Below are 17,778 nucleotides of genomic sequence, written 5' to 3'. Positions count from 1 at the left end.
AAGCATTCAAGACCTGCGTTATTTCCATGGGATTTTCAGAGACCGGCCAGGCAGGAACAAACTGGTGCAGACATGCCCTTAGGCAGAGGTGGGATCCAGCAGGTTCTCACCAGTTCCCGAGAGTAGGTTACTAATTATTTGTGTGTGCCGAGAGGGGGTTGCTAATTGGGTCTGCTTTTCCGTTAGAAATTCCATTAGGTCCAAAAATCATCAAGTCCTGTTGTTTCCTATGTGGCTGGTTAGCGAAAGTAGAAAACGGGATAATTCTCCCTGTTGGACATGTTTTAGAAATATGGTAAAGTTCCTTGTTCAAGGAAAGTATCCTTCTTCTGATTTCTAGAAACAAAATTAAGTATTTGAAAGTATTAAGTATTTGACAGGCAGTCAGAGGAGAAGTAGTTGTTTGTTGGCAGTAGACGATAGGACTGTTATCCCTACAAGTTAATGAGTTTAAATGAGTTTAAATTATGGACAGAAAGATACCATGAGTTTATGAGTTTAAATTATGGACAGAAAGATACCAGCTGGAAATTAGGAACTTTTTTTTTTATAGTAAGAGTTTTTTACAGTAACAGAGAAATTAATGCCCCGCCCCCGGAATGCCCGGCTACGCTCCTGTCATGCCCCGCCCAGCCCCATTGGTGCTACGCCAGTGTTTGAATCCCACCACCATGGGAACCTGTTACTAAAAATTTTGGATCCCACCACTGCCCTTAGGTTCGATTTAAACATGACCTCAGCTCAGGCAAAATAACTCATCTCTGGAACTTGCACTTATATTGTGCCTGGTTTGCACTGAGCTGCAACCTGTGCCAAATGCCTGCTCGGTTGGGAACGAGACTCTCACAGAGGCCAGGGATGCAACGCACAGCAAAATGGCACAAAACCAAATGCGGTGGTTGCCTTAGCGCCAGCTCCAGATCTCTGTGTTTCTGAGACGCCGAGACACTATTCCCTGAGCCACCGTGGCCTTTCCAGAGATATATGGTGATGAATTTTTGATGACTCCATTAGCATGTTTTTATCTAGAGTATCAAGGTTTGCTTCATGTGCTGTAATAATTCCAGAGAGGTCGCTGTGTTCATCTGTTGAGCAGGAGTCCGGGGGTACCTGAAGGGTCAAGGAGATTTCACTCAGCACAAACTTTTGTGGGTGGGACCCGGTTTTTTCAGATGGACATAGCAGGTAGCTGCAGTGGCCTGAGGGGGGGCTGAGCCCTGGGTGTCACTCCTGATGGTCACATGGGAGGGGGGTTTTGCACGCACCCTGCAACTTTGCCCCTTCCCCCGAACTTCCTCAAAGGAACACGACCAGTAGGGCTGGTCCCACCCGCAAGCTCCACATGGAGTTCAGAGCAGGGCCGGCCAGACTCATCCTGCTCCCAAACCCCAGGGAGCCCATTCGATGCTGGCTGCAGGAGGCCTGGGTCCAGCTTTAAGCTGCGGGCTTGAAGCCCGCAGTTTGAAGGTCAACCCTAGGCTTGCTGAGGCCAGGACTGAACCGAGCCTCTCAGCAAACCAGCTTCAGTGGCGTAGGAGGTCAAGAGCTCGTGTATCTAATCTGGAGGAACCGGGTTTTATTCCCCGCTCTGCCGCCTGAGCTGTGGAGGCTTCTCTGGGGAATTCAGATTAGCCTGTACACTCCCACACACGCCAGCTGGGTGACCTTGGGATAGTCACAGCTTCTCAGAGCTCTCTCAGCCCCACCCACCTCACAGGGTGTTTGTTGTGAGGGGGGAAGGGCAAGGAGATTGTCAGCCCCTTTGAGTCTCCTGCAGGAGAGAAAGGGGGGATAGAAATCCAAACTCCTCCTCCTCCTCTTCTTCTTCCTCTTCTTCTTCCTCCTTTTCCTCCTCTTCTTCCTCCTCTTCTTCCTCTTCTTCTTCTTCCTCTTCCTCCTCTTCCGCTTCTTCCTCTTCCTCCTCCTCTTCTTCTTCCTCCTCTTCTTCTCCTTCCTCCTCTACTTCCTCTTCCTCTTCTTCCTCCTCTTCTTCCTCTTCCTCCTCCTCCTCTTCCTCTTCTTCCTCTTCTTCTTCAGTTTCATACTGTTGGCGAGCTAATAGCATAAAACTGGAGTCAGTGAGGTCAGAGGTTCAAGCCAATCCTGGCCTCAGTGAGGCGAGTGTTGAGTTTTGAGCTGGACTCGGGCTGCTTGAATGGGCCTTCCCTGCTCCCAAACTCTTCATGGGGTTTGGGAGTGGGGTGAGCCCGGCTGGCCCCACTCCCAGCTCCGTATGGAGCTTGGAGCCCTACTGCACCCCCGTCCCAAACTGTGGGAGTTTGGGGAAGGGGCTCAGCTGAGGGGGGCAGCGCACAGGGCGAGCCTTGGGTGCCGTCTGCCTCCGCTACACCCCTGGGCAGCTGTCAGGCAGATGCAACTTTGTACATAACATTTCTGCCTTGTGCTCACATGATGCACAAGTCTGACAAAAGGTGGCTGGAATACATTCTTGTTAATCTTTATGGAGCCACCCGATGCTGGTTCATATAGTCCAGTGGTGGCAAACCTTTGGCACTCCAGATGTTATGGACTACAATCCCCATCTGCCCCTGCCAGCATGGCCAATTGTAGTCCATAACATCTGGAGTGCCAAAGGTTCGTCACCACGGATTTAGTCTAAACTTTGTGGCAAAGCATCCTTGCAGAATGACACAAATAATGCTCGACGCTCGCTTTCTCACAACACAGAGGCAGACGCGCGCACATCTCTTTATTGCATGGCAAAGTTGCACACAGGGAGTCGCCTTCAGTGAAGCCCCTGAGACTCTCTGCTTCTGCTTCTACATTCACAACCACGAAGGCCGTGCTCATCCCTCCCCCCCATCCAAGCATGCACAGAAAATCCCCCCTTTTGGAGTAACCGCAGTCACGTATTAAAACAGTAAAATAATCCTTTTCCTCCCGCTTCCCCTGAAGCTGGCCCATTTGCAGGCGCGCGTTTGCTCTCTGCCCCCCAGCAGCTCTCCTGCAGGAATCTCCCCCTGTTCTTTGCAAGATGAAAGGCACCAGCAGGCAGATCCTATCCCAGCCCAGCCAATCCTCAGCCCCGTCGGATGACATCATCCCCAACAGCTGGCCAATAGTGTTGCCTTCAGCTGGGAGCATCTTTGCAGCAAGGCAAGGGAGGATAGCCAGCCAGCTGCTGGGGAAACTGGGGGGCCGGGGAGGGGAGCGCCTCTGCTCCTTCCCCCTTTGAGGCAGCGACCCAGGTGTTCTGGCTTCTCCTTACGCACCAGCTGTTGCAAATCTTGCCACCTATGCTTCAACACTGTCCCACCTGCATGGGATCTCCCCACTGGATACTTGGACAAGGGGACCCATCCTGCCCAGGACACTTTGCTCATCCTCTATGAACTGGACCGGAGCTGCTCCCTGCTCGGAAACAGCAGAGGCGAGCCTTAAAGGTACCAAGTCATCCCATCCGCATCCCTCCCCCATCCTGGTTTCAAAGCTGGCAAAGATACAAGGAGCATCCTCCCAGAATGGAATGGCAGGGGTGGGGTGGCTGGTGGGGGACGATCAAGAAGCGGACGCAAATCCCTCCTTTTCACAAAGGGCTGATTTTGTGGAAGGACAGAGAGGAAGGGAACACCTTCTGCTGCAGAGCTGCCAGCTGCTGGGGGCAGGACAGGTGTGATGCTTCGAGCTCTTAGGACAGGGTGGATTCAGGCAGCAAACTGGGCTGTTGTGCCTGGGTGTTCTGCTAATGCCTCCCTTCCAGTGCAGTTTTATTCCAGGCCTCATCGTCTCCTGGGCAATTAGGGTTGGGACTAACTAACTGGAGTGCGGGAGAGCAAGCAAAGAGCTGGTGGGAGGGTTGCATTAAGCGGCACGTTTTGGAGAATTCCTCCCACAGGACTGTTCAGAGAGGAGGGAAAAGATCTTTCTGGTTTTGGAAAACCCAAAGACCTCTGCCAGAGACTTGTTTACCACAGTTGGGGAGGGGGGGGGAACCACATGACAGTGGGCGAAAGATCTGCAGCGGAGGGGGCAAAAAAAGAACGAGTCTCTTCCCGGTCAAATGTGACTTTTAGACTTTTAAAATTTAGACTTTTAAAATTTAGACTTTTGAAGAATTTTTTAGAAATTTAGACTTTTTAAATGAGGAATTCAGGCATTGTGACTGATTCACCATATTTTAATAAATGGCAGAGTGGAAGAGGAAGAGGTCAGCGGCATTAAGGAAAGAAAAATTCCATTTTGAAAAATGGCTAGTTGATAGTATCAAAAACAGAAGACTTTTCAGGACAACTTCCTGTGCATCTACGCTGCAAATCTGAACAGGTTTAACAATTTCCCCCCTTTCTGGGGAGGTCTGGGAACTGCAGTTCTGTGACGAGGAATGACTACAGGGATGGCAAATAGAATCTGGATCACAGAACTACAATTCCAAGGATTCCTTCGGAGGAAGGTATGGCAGAGTAATAAAACCAATGTGTTTGCCATGCTCAAGGATTCTTATAGGCCAGTTGGCTCACTGTGGCAGGAGGTTCCACAAATATCAATTGAACTCGTCTATCAGAAGCATTGTTGGACCAGAACAAAACGTGTTATTTTCCCTTACCACAGCTAAAGCCCTGCACATCTTGAACGAAGGGGAGGGCTTCGGGGTGTAAGTACAGACAAGGAACTTCGAATTTATGGCAATCCCATTAATTAATTAATTCCCTCCAATCCTATTAATTAATTCCCTCCAGAAATTAATAGCCTTGTTCAGGTCTTGTTTTCCTTTATAGAAGAAGAAGAAGATTTATATCCCCGCTTTCTCTCCTGCAGGAGACTCAAAGGGGCTGACAATCTCCTTGCCCTCCCCACCCCACAACAAACACCCTGGGAGGTGGGTGGTGCTGAGAGAGCTCCGAGAAGCTGTGACTAACCCAAGGTCACCCAGCTGGCGTATGTGGGAATGTACAGGCTAATCTGAATTCCCTCCACAGCTCAGGCGGCAGAGCGGGGAATCAAACCCGGTTCCTCCAGATTAGATACACGAGCTCTTAACCTCCTACGCCATAGTCTCACATTGGGCCTTGTGAACAGGCTTCTGAATAGAATGGTATAATCTGGATAAGGCTGGATTTTATAAAATGAAGAACTGGGGAAGACAAAGCTCAAAAGAGATATAAAGCCGAACCACAATAAAGGTAAAGTTTCCCCTTCAGTCATATCCGACCCTGGGGTACCACTGCAAGCAGTGATTTCATAGGCAAGTCGCTTTTGTGGGGTAGTTTGCCATTGCTTTCCCCGGCTATTCTTTACCCCCTAGCTATGTGCTCGGTACTCATTTACCAACCAAGGAATGGATGCATGGCTGAGTTGACCATGAGCCAGCTGCCAGGATATCTGACCCACAGGGGGCTCGAACTCCTGACCATGTGAATGGCAGTGCAAGCATTTAACCACTATGCCATATGGCTCCTAAAAACCACATTACCAAGAACAAATCTAAGGGCTGCCCAGGTTGGGAAATTCCAGGGGACTTTGGGAATGAAGCTTGGGGAAGGTGGGATTTCGGGGATGGTCCTCAACAGGATCTAGTGCCAACAGAGTCCGTCCTCCAAAGCATCAATTTCCTCCAGGGGCAGCGATCTTTGTAGGCCGGAGATCAGCTGTAATTCCAGATCTCCAGGTCTTACCTGGAGATTGGCAATCCTCACGCGACGTACACACAACAACCAAAATGCTACAGTGCTTCAGCACAGAGATACTGTCATATTAAGCCAGATGGGAGACGATTAACTTTTTGTACAAAGTGGTCCGCCTCCTGCTTGTGGCAGATGTAATCAGAACTGGGAATCTGGCCTGAATTCAAAAATACAGCTTTTCCGAACAGCAGTTCCTTCTTCTGAAACAGGAATTTGTCAGTGACTTGTTCCCCTCCATTCCTTGCGTTCAATTTCTTTTTTTATCTTAAAGGAGGGAAATTTTAAAAAATTCGACATGTGATTCATCTTCTGTTTGTCCAAAACAGGGAGCAACTGAACACCTGCTCCACAGCACACCCGCTTGTCTTCTCTTCTTTCCTTCCCCGTGTTCACAGTAGCAGGAAGTCCGTCTGTCTGCATGTCTGCCTGCTAATATGTCAACCATCAGTCCTGAATAGTGAGTAGCTCGTGAGACAGGGGATGTGGCCAGGAAGGGGTTGTAAGCTGCACAGCTGTATGGGCGGGGAAGTTGGGTAAAAGGGTTAGTGAATGGGATGATCTGATTGAAGGATTGGAGCACCTTCCTTATGAGGAGAGGCTGTAGTGTTTGGGACTCTTTAGTTTAGGGAGGACACGTCTGAGGGGGGATATGATTGAAGTCTATAAAATTATGCATGGGGTAGAAAATGTTGACAAAGAGAAATTTTTCTCTCTTTCTCACAATACTAGAACCAGGGGGCATACATTGAAAATGCTGGGGGGAAGAATTAGGACTAATAACAGGAAACACTTCTTCAGGCAACGTGTGATTGGCGTTTGGAATATGCTGCCACAGGAGGTGGTGATGGCTACTAACCTGGATGGCTTTAAAAGGGGCTTGGACAGATTTATGGAGGAGAAGTCGATCTATGGCTACCAATCTTGATCCTCCTTGATCTCAGATTGCAAATGCCTTAGTAGACCAGGTGCTCAGGAGCAGCAGCAGCAGAAGGCCCTTGCTTTCACATCCTGCATGTGAGCTCCCAAAGGCACCTGGTGGGCCACTGCGAGTAGCAGAGTTCTGGACTAGATGGACTCTGGTCTGATCCAGCAGGCTAGTTCTTATGTTCTTATGTCAATGCCCGTTGGTTCTTGGTTGTCTCAACCTGGAGAGAAAACCAACCTCTGATAACCTCACTCATGCAGCATTTCTGGAGACTGTGAGTCTCCTGTTGTCCAATTAAGAAGAACCTTGCTGGATCAGACCAGTGGTCCACTAGTTGCTCTGCTCAGTGGCCAAACAGTTGATCTGAAGGACCAACAAACAGGACACAGAGGTTGGGGCCTTCCCCTGTTGCTGCCTCCGAGCTCTGGGATCCAGAGGTTTGCTGTGTCTGTCTATGGGGGTTCCCTGTAATCACTCTGGCGAGTAGCTCTTGACGGCCCTTTCCTCATTGAAGCTGTCTATACCCCTTTAAGGCCCCCATCTAACACCATCCTCTCTGCTGGCATAAAGTCTATAGTTTAATTACTCCTTGAATGAAGAAGCATTTCCTTATCTCTGTCCTGCTGCCCCTGAGTTGCAGTGTTACGGGAGAGAGAAGAAAAAGCTCTCTCCGCTCCAAGCATAATTTTATAAACCTCTATTGCAGTGGTGGCGAACCTTTGGCACTCCAGATGTTATGGACTACAATTCCCATCAGCCAATTGGCCATGCTGGCAGGGGCTGATGGGAATTGTAGTCCATAACATCTGGAGTGCCAAAGGTTCGCCACCATGGCTCTATTGCATCTCCCCTCCATCTGTGCCCCACGCAGAAAAATGCTCACCAAATCTTGTTTCTCTTTCCTTCCCCAACAACAGTGATTACTTGTTTAAACTCCTCTTGATCGGTGATTCTGGGGTCGGGAAGTCATGTCTCCTCCTCCGCTTTGCGGTAAGCCCTCCTTGCAGAGTTCAAATCGCTTTTGCTAAAATCTCAGAAGGGAAGAAGGCAGGGACCAAAGAGCAAATCCTACATTTTGCTTCCATTTACGTCCTCCTCCAGCCAGCCGGCCAGCCACCCTTAGAGTCCGCCGCTCATGCGGAGGAGTGGAGAATCGAACCTGGTTCTCAAGATTACGGTCCGCTGCTTTTAACCATCACACTGGCTGACATGGCTATCCTTTGAAATGACTTTAAGAGATGAGAGAAGGGAAGAAAGCATGTGATCCCTTCTTGCCTGCCTATTTCTCACAACAATCTTGAGAGGTGGGCTAGGCTGAGAGCCTCCCAACCTAGCAAGCTTCGCAGCAGAATGGAGAGACTGGAATCTGTGCCTCCCAGGGGCTAGCCTGACACGGTCAACACACCGGTTTCGGCACCTCACTTCTTCAGCAGGAAAAGCCCCAAACTCAATGACAGCTCCTTTCTCCTCCCCCACCTTAGGATGACACCTACACTGACAGTTACATCAGCACCATTGGAGTGGACTTCAAAATCCGGACCATCGAACTGGAAGGGAAGACGATCAAGCTCCAAATTGTACGTACCGTGTTTCCCCGAAAATAAGACAGTGTCTTATATTAATCTTTGCTCCCAAAGATGCGCTATGTCTTATTTTCGGGGGATGTCTTATTTTTCTGTGTTCTGTTCGTCGGGCATGCTTCCAAACAAAAATTTTGCTACGTCTTACTTTTGGGGGATGCCTTATATTTCACACTTCAGCAAAACCCCTACAACGTCTTATTTTCTGGGTATGTCTTATATTTGGGGAAACAGGGTACAGTCCCAAGGTCGGGGGGGGGGTGTGTGTGTGTGTGTGTGTGTGTGTGAAAAACTAGAAACCGAGAGGCTGAGATTCTCTGTTCCCACTCAGGAAAGAGATGGTAGAATGGTTTTAGTGAGCAGAAATGAAAAGGAGGACAGAATTAAATGTTGTGGCTCTAACAGCTGCAAAGATGACAATATTTTTAAGGCCCGTTTGTTTCCCTGCTGGCTGACAGTTGGGCATGCCAAAAGTCTCTCTTCACAGCTATGGGAAATATAGAAGTCCTGCCCAGCTTTGTTTCCGACCCCACAAAGGAATAGCAAAGATGTGGAGAGCCAGTGTTCCTCGCCCAAGGCCACAACCCTTCATTCTACTCACCCAAACACCATAGATCTCAAACTGCGAATCGTGGCTCTGTGGCAACCAGGAAGGAACTGGAGGAAGTTCGGGGTGGGGTGGGGGAACGACTCAATAGCAAATCTGCAGAAAGGACCCAGCTGGGCTGACAAAGGATCACCCCTTCGGCAGAACGCTTCACAGCCACAAACGCAAAACAAAACCTCATTACTAGGTGGCAAGAGAGTCCTCTTTCCAGTTTTGCTCCAACAGACTGCAGTTGCTTCCACATGGCAGTTTTGGTTTGGTTGGACATTCAGACTGGAAGAGTGTGGGTTTTTATTTGAGCATCGACATGATGGCATCCCATGATGGCTCAGGAGCAAGAGCCACAGAAGGCCATTGCTTTCACATCCTGCATGTGAGCTCCCAAAGGCACCTGGTGGGCCACTGTGAGTAGCAGAGAGCTGGACTAGATGGACTCTGGTCTGATCCAGCTGGCTTGTTCTTATGTTCTTATCCCCTAACTGTCCCGTCCCTTTGCTCTGATCTTCCTTGAATCTGGTTTGACGCAAACTCGGGAAAGACAACAACCAAAGGGTGTTTGTGGGCACATTTCTGCAGGTCCCGCCCAAATCCACACAGCTTTCCTTGTGCAATTCCCCTGCAATGCCTCCCATTTCAAAACCATCACCACCACCCCCAGCAGACAGTCTGCTCCATTTTTCAACTGGTGATTGAGGAATGGCTACAGTGTTAAGTACTGACAAACTACAGCAGTGTGACAATCCCCAAATATACCTGAGGTGTTGCTATAGCTTAAAATTGATCACTGACACATCCTTCGGTTGCCTGGCCCAATGCTACGGCAATCCCCATTGCCTGTGACCACTTTGAATGACAGTGGGAGGATTTTTTAAAAAAATGTTGATGTTGCATGTGCATGACCCGGAAGTGATGTCAGTAGTTCTGGAAACTGCCACAAACTCTGTGGTAAAACCAAGCTCCCGCCATTTGTTAGGCATGGCCTGGCAACTCTACACATTGCCGGAGCTCAACACTATGGCGACATGGCAATTATAGACTTTTTTAAAGTCTAAAAGCCCTCCAGGCTGAATTAAGCACAAAGGCTGAATTAAGCACAAAGGGCAGAGAAATCTGTGACGTGGCCTCTGCATTTGCAACAGTGATGAGAACTTCGTGGGAAATCTTCACAGCACAGCACATAAGCAACCCCCCCCACAAGGCTTCTCCTCAAAATTTATCTTGGTGTTTTTTTCATAATAAATTTTATTAAAGTTTCGAATAGTATATTTACAATAAACAATCTGTATGGTTTACATTGGTAAAAACATACAAAAGACAAACTGAAGGACAAACCAGGACAAATCAGACAAAACATGTTTTGTCTGATTTGTCAAAATTTATCTTGTGAGTTGATAAACTCTAACTGTGTCCACTAGAAGGCAGCATTGTGCAAAACCACACATTTCTCTGTCCCACAGTGGGATACCGCAGGACAGGAGCGCTTCCGCACCATCACCTCCAGCTACTACCGAGGAGCGCACGGCATCATCATTGTGTACGACGTGACAGACCAGGTGAGGTGGGAAAGGAATGAGCTTTGCACTCAGGAAAGAGCACGGGCACTAAAGGACCAGGCCGCTCCCTCTCCCACTGCCCCTTCCCCTGGCCCCAGTATTGGCCACCACACCACTTAACAAGATCTTCGAAGAAACAGAAAAGCAAAAGAATATCCTAGACCAGATATTCCAAAACTCGCGGGGGGGACGGGGACTTGTAAACATCCTACATAACAGCCTTGCTGGGTCAGCCCAGTGGTCTATCTAGTCCAGCCTCCTATCTCACACAGGGGCCAACCAGTTCCTCTAGAGGGCCAACAAAAGGGCATAGAGCAGTGGTGGCGAACCTTTGGCATTCCAGATGTTATGGACTACAATTCCCATCAGCCCCTGCCAGCACTTGGCCCGAAGGTTAGCCATTACTGGCTGAGTAAAGGGAGTATGTAGTCCACTGCTTTAACGGCTGGAAGATGCAAAGGTTCGCCACCACGGGCATAGAGGCTAAGGCCTTCGTAAGAACAGACCTGTGGGATCAAACCAGTGAAGTCCAACATCCTTTTCTACCAATACATTATAAATGGGCTTCTACGGCTCCAATTTCCAGGCTTACCTGAAGCCAGACAATGTCGCTCGTGTAACAGAAAATAACCACCTTTCCTAGCCAGAAATATTAAAAAGGTGAACTAGGATAAATTTATTTTGAAAACAACAATGACAACTGGTGAAGTAAAATAATATAAAATAAATAAAGCAGATAAGCTGATAAGGCACTGTATATGAGCAAGATGAAGTTGGAAGATCGCACTGTTTCAGATTAGCACAGTTCTTCAGTAGATGTTGGTTTTCTTAGTTCTCTAAAATATATCAGTCAAATTTACAGACTTCAGGTGGTTACCTCTGCAGATGTTTACTACAGAGCACTCTTTCCCCCTTTCCTATTTACCCCCAAGTAACAGAGTTTAGCAGGATTTCTCCAAACTGTCTATAGCAAACTGAACCTCAGATATGTCCGGTCACAATAAGGTTTCTGAGCTGGATTTCTCTTTTCTGTGTCCCTACAGAATGAATCCGCTTCTGTCTCTGTGAAATACCACTGTCCCAATATGCCTCCTTTGCTTATTCTCCTTCAGTGGATTTCCCCAAGAGATGACTCAGTAGCTAGTGTGAGTTTAGTGTATCGCTGCTATATTTTTGGGAACTCAGGACAGATCTTTCATCTGCCTGACCTGTCCCTTCACAAAGAGTGACCTTTCTACCACAGGTACCCAACTCTGGCCCTCCAGATGGTCATGGACTATGATTCCCATCAGCCCCTGCCAGCATGGCCAATTGGCAAGGGCTGGTGGGAATCGTGGTCCATGGACATCTGAAAACCCAGAGTAGGACACCCCTGCTGTACACAAAGAAAATGGAGAAGTTTACTCTACAACCATCCCTTAGCTCACTCTCAAACCTCACAGCACTAACTGAAAACTGGCTCTCTAACTGGCAGCCAGTCACAAGCTTGCTGGGGTCAGCTTCTTGTCTGCTGGAGCTCCACTCTTTACGGCCCCTTCCGCACTTGCAGAATAATGCACTTTCAATCCACTTTCACTATTGTTTGCAAGCGGATTTTGCTATTCCGCACATTAAAATCCAGCCACAAAGTGCACTGAAAGTGGATTGAAAGTGCATTATTCTGCATGTGTGGAAGGGGCCTTTACAAAGCAGCAAAGCCCAGGAATCTTTCTAATCCCCTGTTAAAGCAATCTTTGTTGTGGCCATCATTACACCTCCTGGCAGCAAATTCCACATTTTAATCCCTTGTTGTGTAAAGTATTTTCTTATATATGCAGTATTTCCTTACAAAACACAGTAGCCCACAGATATTTCCAACTTGCCCTCCTGCATGACCCATCCTATAGTTAAGAGATTTATCAGCTTTTTGCTTGATCTGGAGATTATGGTTCATAGAATCATAGAGTTGGAAGAGACCACCAGGGCCATCCAGTCCAACCCCCTGCCCTGCAGGAACACACAATCAAAGCATTCCCAACATATGTTCATCCAGCCTCTCTTTAAAAACCTCCAAAGAAGGAGATGCCACCACTCTCCCAGGCAATAAATTCCACTGTCTAACAGCCCTGACAGTCAGGAAGTTCTTCCTAATGTTTAGATGGAACCTCTTTTCCTGCACTTTGAATCCATTACTCCGTGTCCTAGTCTCTGAGGCTAAACAAGAGATAATATGGACCAATCAGGCTGAAACAGCTGTTTCAAAAACAGATACCTCCCGCTTGAGAGAAAAGATTTTACTTGTAAGTAATAATATCAACATATGCACAACCATACAATTGCATAGGCAAAACAAGGTAGCCAGAATCTAGAGAAGTGCCAACCTCGTTAAGAAACTTCAAGGCTGCTAAGTCGAATAGAGATCAAGACTCTCAATGTAATAACAATTGTAATCGATCGAACTGTGCTCTGCTAGATTTTCCCCCTGCTTCTTGCAAATGTTTGGTATCTGTTTTTGAAACAGTTGTTTCAGCCTGGTTGGTACATATTATCTCTTTCTTATTTATTTATTTATTTATTTATATTTATGTACCGCCCTCCCCAAAGGCTCAGGGCGGTGTCCATCAACACTAAACAATTTAAAACATCAAATACATAATTTACAATAAAATAATATATAAAATACTAACTACAGATGGTTGTACTATACTATAAAATACTAAACAACCCCTCCTTCCCCCTTTATGTACCCACGGGAGGCCAGATGTTCTTATGGCGGAGTTGACATCATCCCGGCTGGCCAAACGCCTGGCAGAACAGGTCCGTTTTACAGGCCCTGCGGAAACTTTGTAAGTCCCGCAGGGCCCTGATCTCACCTGGAAGTCTGTTCCACCAGGTAGGGGCCAGAGCCGTAAAAGCACTGGCCCTTGTAGAGGCCAGCCGGATCACCTTGGGGCCAGGGATCACCAGTAGGTCTGCCTCCGACGAGAGAGGGGCCTAGAAGGGCGGTATAGGGAGAGACGGTCCCTCAGATAAGCAGGTTGCGTAGCTTCCCCTTTTGCTCATTATGGTGGAATCTAGCCTCTGGGGCACCTCTTCAAATATTTAAACATAGCTATCATGCCCCACCTTAATGTTCGCTTCTCCAGACTAAACATCCCCAACTCCCTAAGCCTCTCCTCATAGGGCAGGGATTCCAGACCTTTTACCATTTTGGTTGCCCTCCTCTGGACCCGTTCCAGCTTGTCAATATCCTTCTTGAATTGCTGGGCCCAGAACTGTACGCAAATGAAGGGGGGGGGGGGGGTGGCAAATGAAAGGGGGGGGGGAATTGAAGGGGAGGGAGAAATGTTGCCTGGGGAAGGCAAGTGAATCACATGCTCAGGGGGAAGCAGCGGAGGGGGGGGGGACCGGGAGAGGCTGTGGCGGCTGGCACCTGACCGGCAGGACCCCTCTCTGCCATAGGACTCCTTCAACAACATGCACCTTTGGCTGGAGGAAATCAATCGTTATGCCAGCGAGAATGTCAACAAGCTGATTGTGGGGAACAAGAGTGACCTCTCCAGCAAGAAGGCAGTAGACTACACAACAGCCAAGGTACGAGGAGAGTGTCGCACTAGTTTTGCTGCCAAGGACAGATTACACATCATATTGGAGCCAGTGTGTTGTAGGGGTGAGGAGCAGGTGGATTCTAATCTGGAGAACTGGGTTGGATTCCCCACTCCTCCACCTGAGTGGCAGAGGCTTATCTGGTGAACCGGATTTGTTTCCCCACTCCCACATTCCTGCTGGGTGACCTTGGGCTAGTCACAGTTCTCTCTGAACTCTCTCAGCCCCACCTGCCTCACAAGGTGTCTGTCGTGGAGAGAGGAAGGGAAAGGAGTTTGTAAGCCACCTTGAGTCTCCACCTGAGTGGCAGAGGCTTATCTGGTGAACCGGATTTGTTTCCCCACTCCCACATTCCTGCTGGGTGACCTTGGGCTAGTCACAGTTCTCTCTGAACTCTCTCAGCCCCACCTGCCTCACAAGGTGTCTGTCGTGGAGAGAGGAAGGGAAAGGAGTTTGTAAGCCACCTTGAGTCTCCTTACAGGAGAGAAGGGGGGGTATAAATCCAAACTCTTCTTCTAGTCATCTTCTTCTTGGAGAATCTGGGATCAGATTCTTTGATATATAAAGTAAAGGTAAAGTTTTCCCTTCAGTCGTGTCCGACCCTGGGGTACCACTGCAAGCAGTGATTTCATAGGCAAGCCGTTTTTGTGGGGTAGTTTGCCATTGCTTTCCCTGGCTATTCTTTACCCCCTAGCGATGAGCTAGGTACTCATTTACCGACCAGGGAATGGCTGGATGGTTGAGTTGATCATGAGCCAGCTGCCAGGATATCTGACCCACAGGGGGCTCGAACTCCTGACCGTGTGAGTGGCAGTGCAAGCACTTAACCACTACGCCACGCGGTTAAGAGCTCATGTATCTAATCTGGAGGAACCGGGTTTGATTCCCAGCTCTGCTGCCTGAGCTGTGGAGGCTTATCTGGGGAATTCAGATTAGCCTGTGCACTCCCACACACGCCAGCTGGGTGACCTTGGGCTAGTCACAGCTTCTCGGAGCTCTCTCAGCCCCACCTACCTCACAGGGTGTTTGTTGTGAGGGGGGAAGGGCAAGGAGATTGTCAGCCCCTTTGAGTCTCCTGCAGGAGAGAAAGGGGGGATATAAATCCAAACTCTTCTTCTTCTTCTTAAAACAGGAGTCCCCAACGTGGTGCCCATGGGCACATGCCAACATTTTCCTGGTGTCTACTAAGTCCTTGAAGAAAGGGGTCAGGGCCAGGTGAGGTTTTCGCCCACCAAGGCTTCTAGCTGGCTACTGGCTGAAAATTAATCTGTGCGTAGGCAAGAAAATATTTTTAAACACCGAGTTTGTTGCAAAGGCAGCCTGTTTAACAGAGTTTGGCCCGAAATGTTGAAGTTGCTGTTAGATTTATGTATGACCTCCGTCCCTGAACTTCTGCCTTTCCCTGCAGCAGCCAGCTTGTGGTAATAGCCCCCACCCAAAGGCTAGGGAAGGTTGAGCACCCCTGCCTTAAAAAGCTGCTGAATAAGAGAGACCTGTTTTGGTGGGGAAGGAAGGTATAACTCTCCACACAACCAACATCCACCGCTTTGTTTCTTGGTGGGTTTCTTCTCACCCACACAGGAATACGCAGACTCCCTTGGGGTGCCCTTCCTGGAGACGAGCGCCAAGAACGCCACCAACGTTGAGCAGGCCTTCCTCACCATGGCGGCGGAGATCAAGAACCGCGTGAGCAGCGGACCCACCCAGAACGACTGCCACAAGCCCCGCCTCCACATCCAGAGTGGCCCCCTGAGGCAAGGAGGGGCTGGCAAGGGAGAAGAGGGTGGGGGAGGCTGTTGCTAGGGGAAGAGCCACACACGGGACCAAGCGGACGGTTCAGGAGGTGTGCCGGGGCTAACGACTCTTGGGTCCCAGGAGCAGCCATGGGCAATGGGGGCCTTCCATTCACAGCATCCCAACGTACCTCCACGGATTCGGGAACGCATGGTGGACCACCTGTCCTGCTGGAAAATGCTGCCTCAGTCAACCTGCATTTGCTTCATTCATCCCTCCCCACCCATCAGACTCAAAAGATCCATTTCTGTTCAGCAACCACCCCCTGACCTGGTGCATCAACCTTGCTCATCCAGTCAGTGCTTCTGGGAGTCCCATGGGGCAATGCGCACGTGAACGTACAGGAAGTTGCCTTCCAATGAATCAGACCGTCAGTCCATCATGGGTCTCAGGAGGAGAAAGGTCTTTCGCATCACCTGCCGCCAGATCCTTTGGAGATGCCAGGAATTGAATCTGGGACCTTCTACATGCCACACAGATGCTCGGCCACGGAGCCACGGACCTCCCTACACTGAACAGGCTGCTGCCAAGTGGCATAGCAGAAAGGGCCTGCAAGAGACTTTTGTTCCTGTTTGACTCGTCCGGAATTTCTACCCACGCCTGGATCTGAGCAGCGTGGCCTCCACGTCTGAGATGCAGGCCTCCCTCACAAAGCTGCTTTTTAAAACAAGGAGTCTTTCGTTTCATTGTTGAAGGGTGCTGGATTAAGTCAGAAGGACCGGTTTCCTCAGCCACCCCCCAACCCCAAACATGCTTTCAATGTTATTATTGCCTGCTAGCCCTGTGGATGTAACATGCACTAAAAACTTAAAATTGGTTTCACACCACTAGCCATGATTCCTAAGAACTGTGTGTATGTAGTTTGTTGACTGCACCAAGGATTTCCCTGGCTTCCCCATCACAACACTCATAATTATAGTTCCTAAGGTTCTGTGAAGGCAAGGGAATGAATGTTAAAGTCAATTTAAGATCTGGGGTGCTGTGTGGTTTCCGGGCTGTATGTCTGTGTTCTAGCAGTACTTTCTCCTGATGTTTCACCTGCATCTGTGGCTGGCATCTTCAGAGGATCCTCTGAAGATGCCAGCCACAGATTCAAGCGAAACGTCAGGAGAGAATGCTGCTAGAACACGGCCATACAGTCTGGAAACCACACAGCACCCCAGTGATTCCGGCCATGAAAGCCTTCGTCAATTTAAGATCTTTTGTGCCCGCCTGACCACATGGTAGAGTAATCTTCACCACCACTACTATGGCTCAGGAGTCTAGGTCATTAATGCCCCCGTAAGTTCTGAGGGTTCAGATCACCATGCAATGAGTTAGTACTTGCCCTAAGTCGGCCTGACCGACTTCTGGCTCTTGTGGCCAGAAGACCACTGCAAATATGCTCAGAAAGAGCAGCAATAAACCCCACCAACTGCCAGAATCATTTCAGTATCTTTGAAGGAGCAGGCCAAGCGGTGTCCTTGTTTCCTTTTCTTTTAAACAAGCAAGCTGCTATGTATTTTGTTCATCCCATGGGCTTTCCAAGAAATATGTGCCTGGTGATAGCCATGCTTCCATTTACTTAAAAAACCAGGGGGCATACATTGAAAATGCTGGGGGGAAGAATTAGGACTAATAAAAGGAAACACTTCTTCACGCAACGTGTGATTGGTGTTTGGAATATGCTGCCACAGGAGGTGGTGATGGCCACTAACCTGGATAACTTTAAAAGGGGCTTGGACAGATTTATGGAGGAGAAGTCGATCTACGGCTACCAATCTTGATCCTCTTTGATCTGAAATTGCAAATGCCTTAACAGTCCAGGTGCTCGGGAGCAACAGCCGCAGAAGGCCATTGCTTTCACCTCCTGCATGTGAGCTCCCAAAGGCACCTGGTGGGTCACTGCAAGTAGCAGAGAGCTGGACTAGATGGACTCTGGTCTGATCCAGCTGGCTCGTTCTTATGTTCTTAAAAAAGAAATACTTACGCCTCCAGCATTCTCATTATGGCGTATTTAAGTGATATCTCCTGAAGGCTGCAAAGGATTCCAGTGAACAAAGGAAAGAGCTGGAGTCTTAACCACACTCCCTTTCGGCACAGAGCTGGGCAC

The 17,778-nt window shown here is 48.8% G+C and overlaps 1 protein-coding gene across 1 annotated transcript; it reads left to right on the top strand.

Annotated features, from left to right (window-relative positions):
- Nucleotides 1-3,111: 3,111 nt before the first annotated feature.
- Nucleotides 3,112-16,530, top strand: LOC125435746 (ras-related protein ORAB-1-like). Its single transcript, XM_048502113.1, has 7 exons — nt 3,112-3,404; nt 5,969-6,099; nt 7,485-7,557; nt 8,049-8,144; nt 10,212-10,307; nt 13,749-13,880; nt 15,474-16,530. The coding sequence occupies exons 2-7, from the start codon at nt 6,077-6,079 to the stop codon at nt 15,693-15,695; spliced, it is 642 nt and encodes a 213-aa protein (XP_048358070.1). The 5' UTR covers nt 3,112-3,404; nt 5,969-6,076; the 3' UTR covers nt 15,696-16,530.
- The last annotated feature ends 1,248 nt before the right edge of the window (nt 16,531-17,778 follow it).

Source organism: Sphaerodactylus townsendi, linkage group LG06 (assembly GCF_021028975.2).
Source record: "Sphaerodactylus townsendi isolate TG3544 linkage group LG06, MPM_Stown_v2.3, whole genome shotgun sequence".
In the NCBI taxonomy this organism is placed as follows: Eukaryota; Metazoa; Chordata; class Lepidosauria; order Squamata; family Sphaerodactylidae; genus Sphaerodactylus; species Sphaerodactylus townsendi.
Note: the sequence above shows the minus strand (reverse complement) of the source record. Positions and strands in the feature narration are given on the sequence as shown.

What these genes read in the sequence shown, in the direction of transcription:
- LOC125435746 (XM_048502113.1), top strand. Translation starts at nt 6,077, where the DNA reads ATGTCAACCATCAGTCCTGAATA. An exon ending in GTCTCCTCCTCCGCTTTGCG is followed by an intron (nt 7,558 to 8,048) that starts GTAAGCCCTCCT and finishes CCCCCACCTTAG; the next exon opens with GATGACACCTACACTGACAG. An exon ending in TGTACGACGTGACAGACCAG is followed by an intron (nt 10,308 to 13,748) that starts GTGAGGTGGGAA and finishes TCTCTGCCATAG; the next exon opens with GACTCCTTCAACAACATGCA.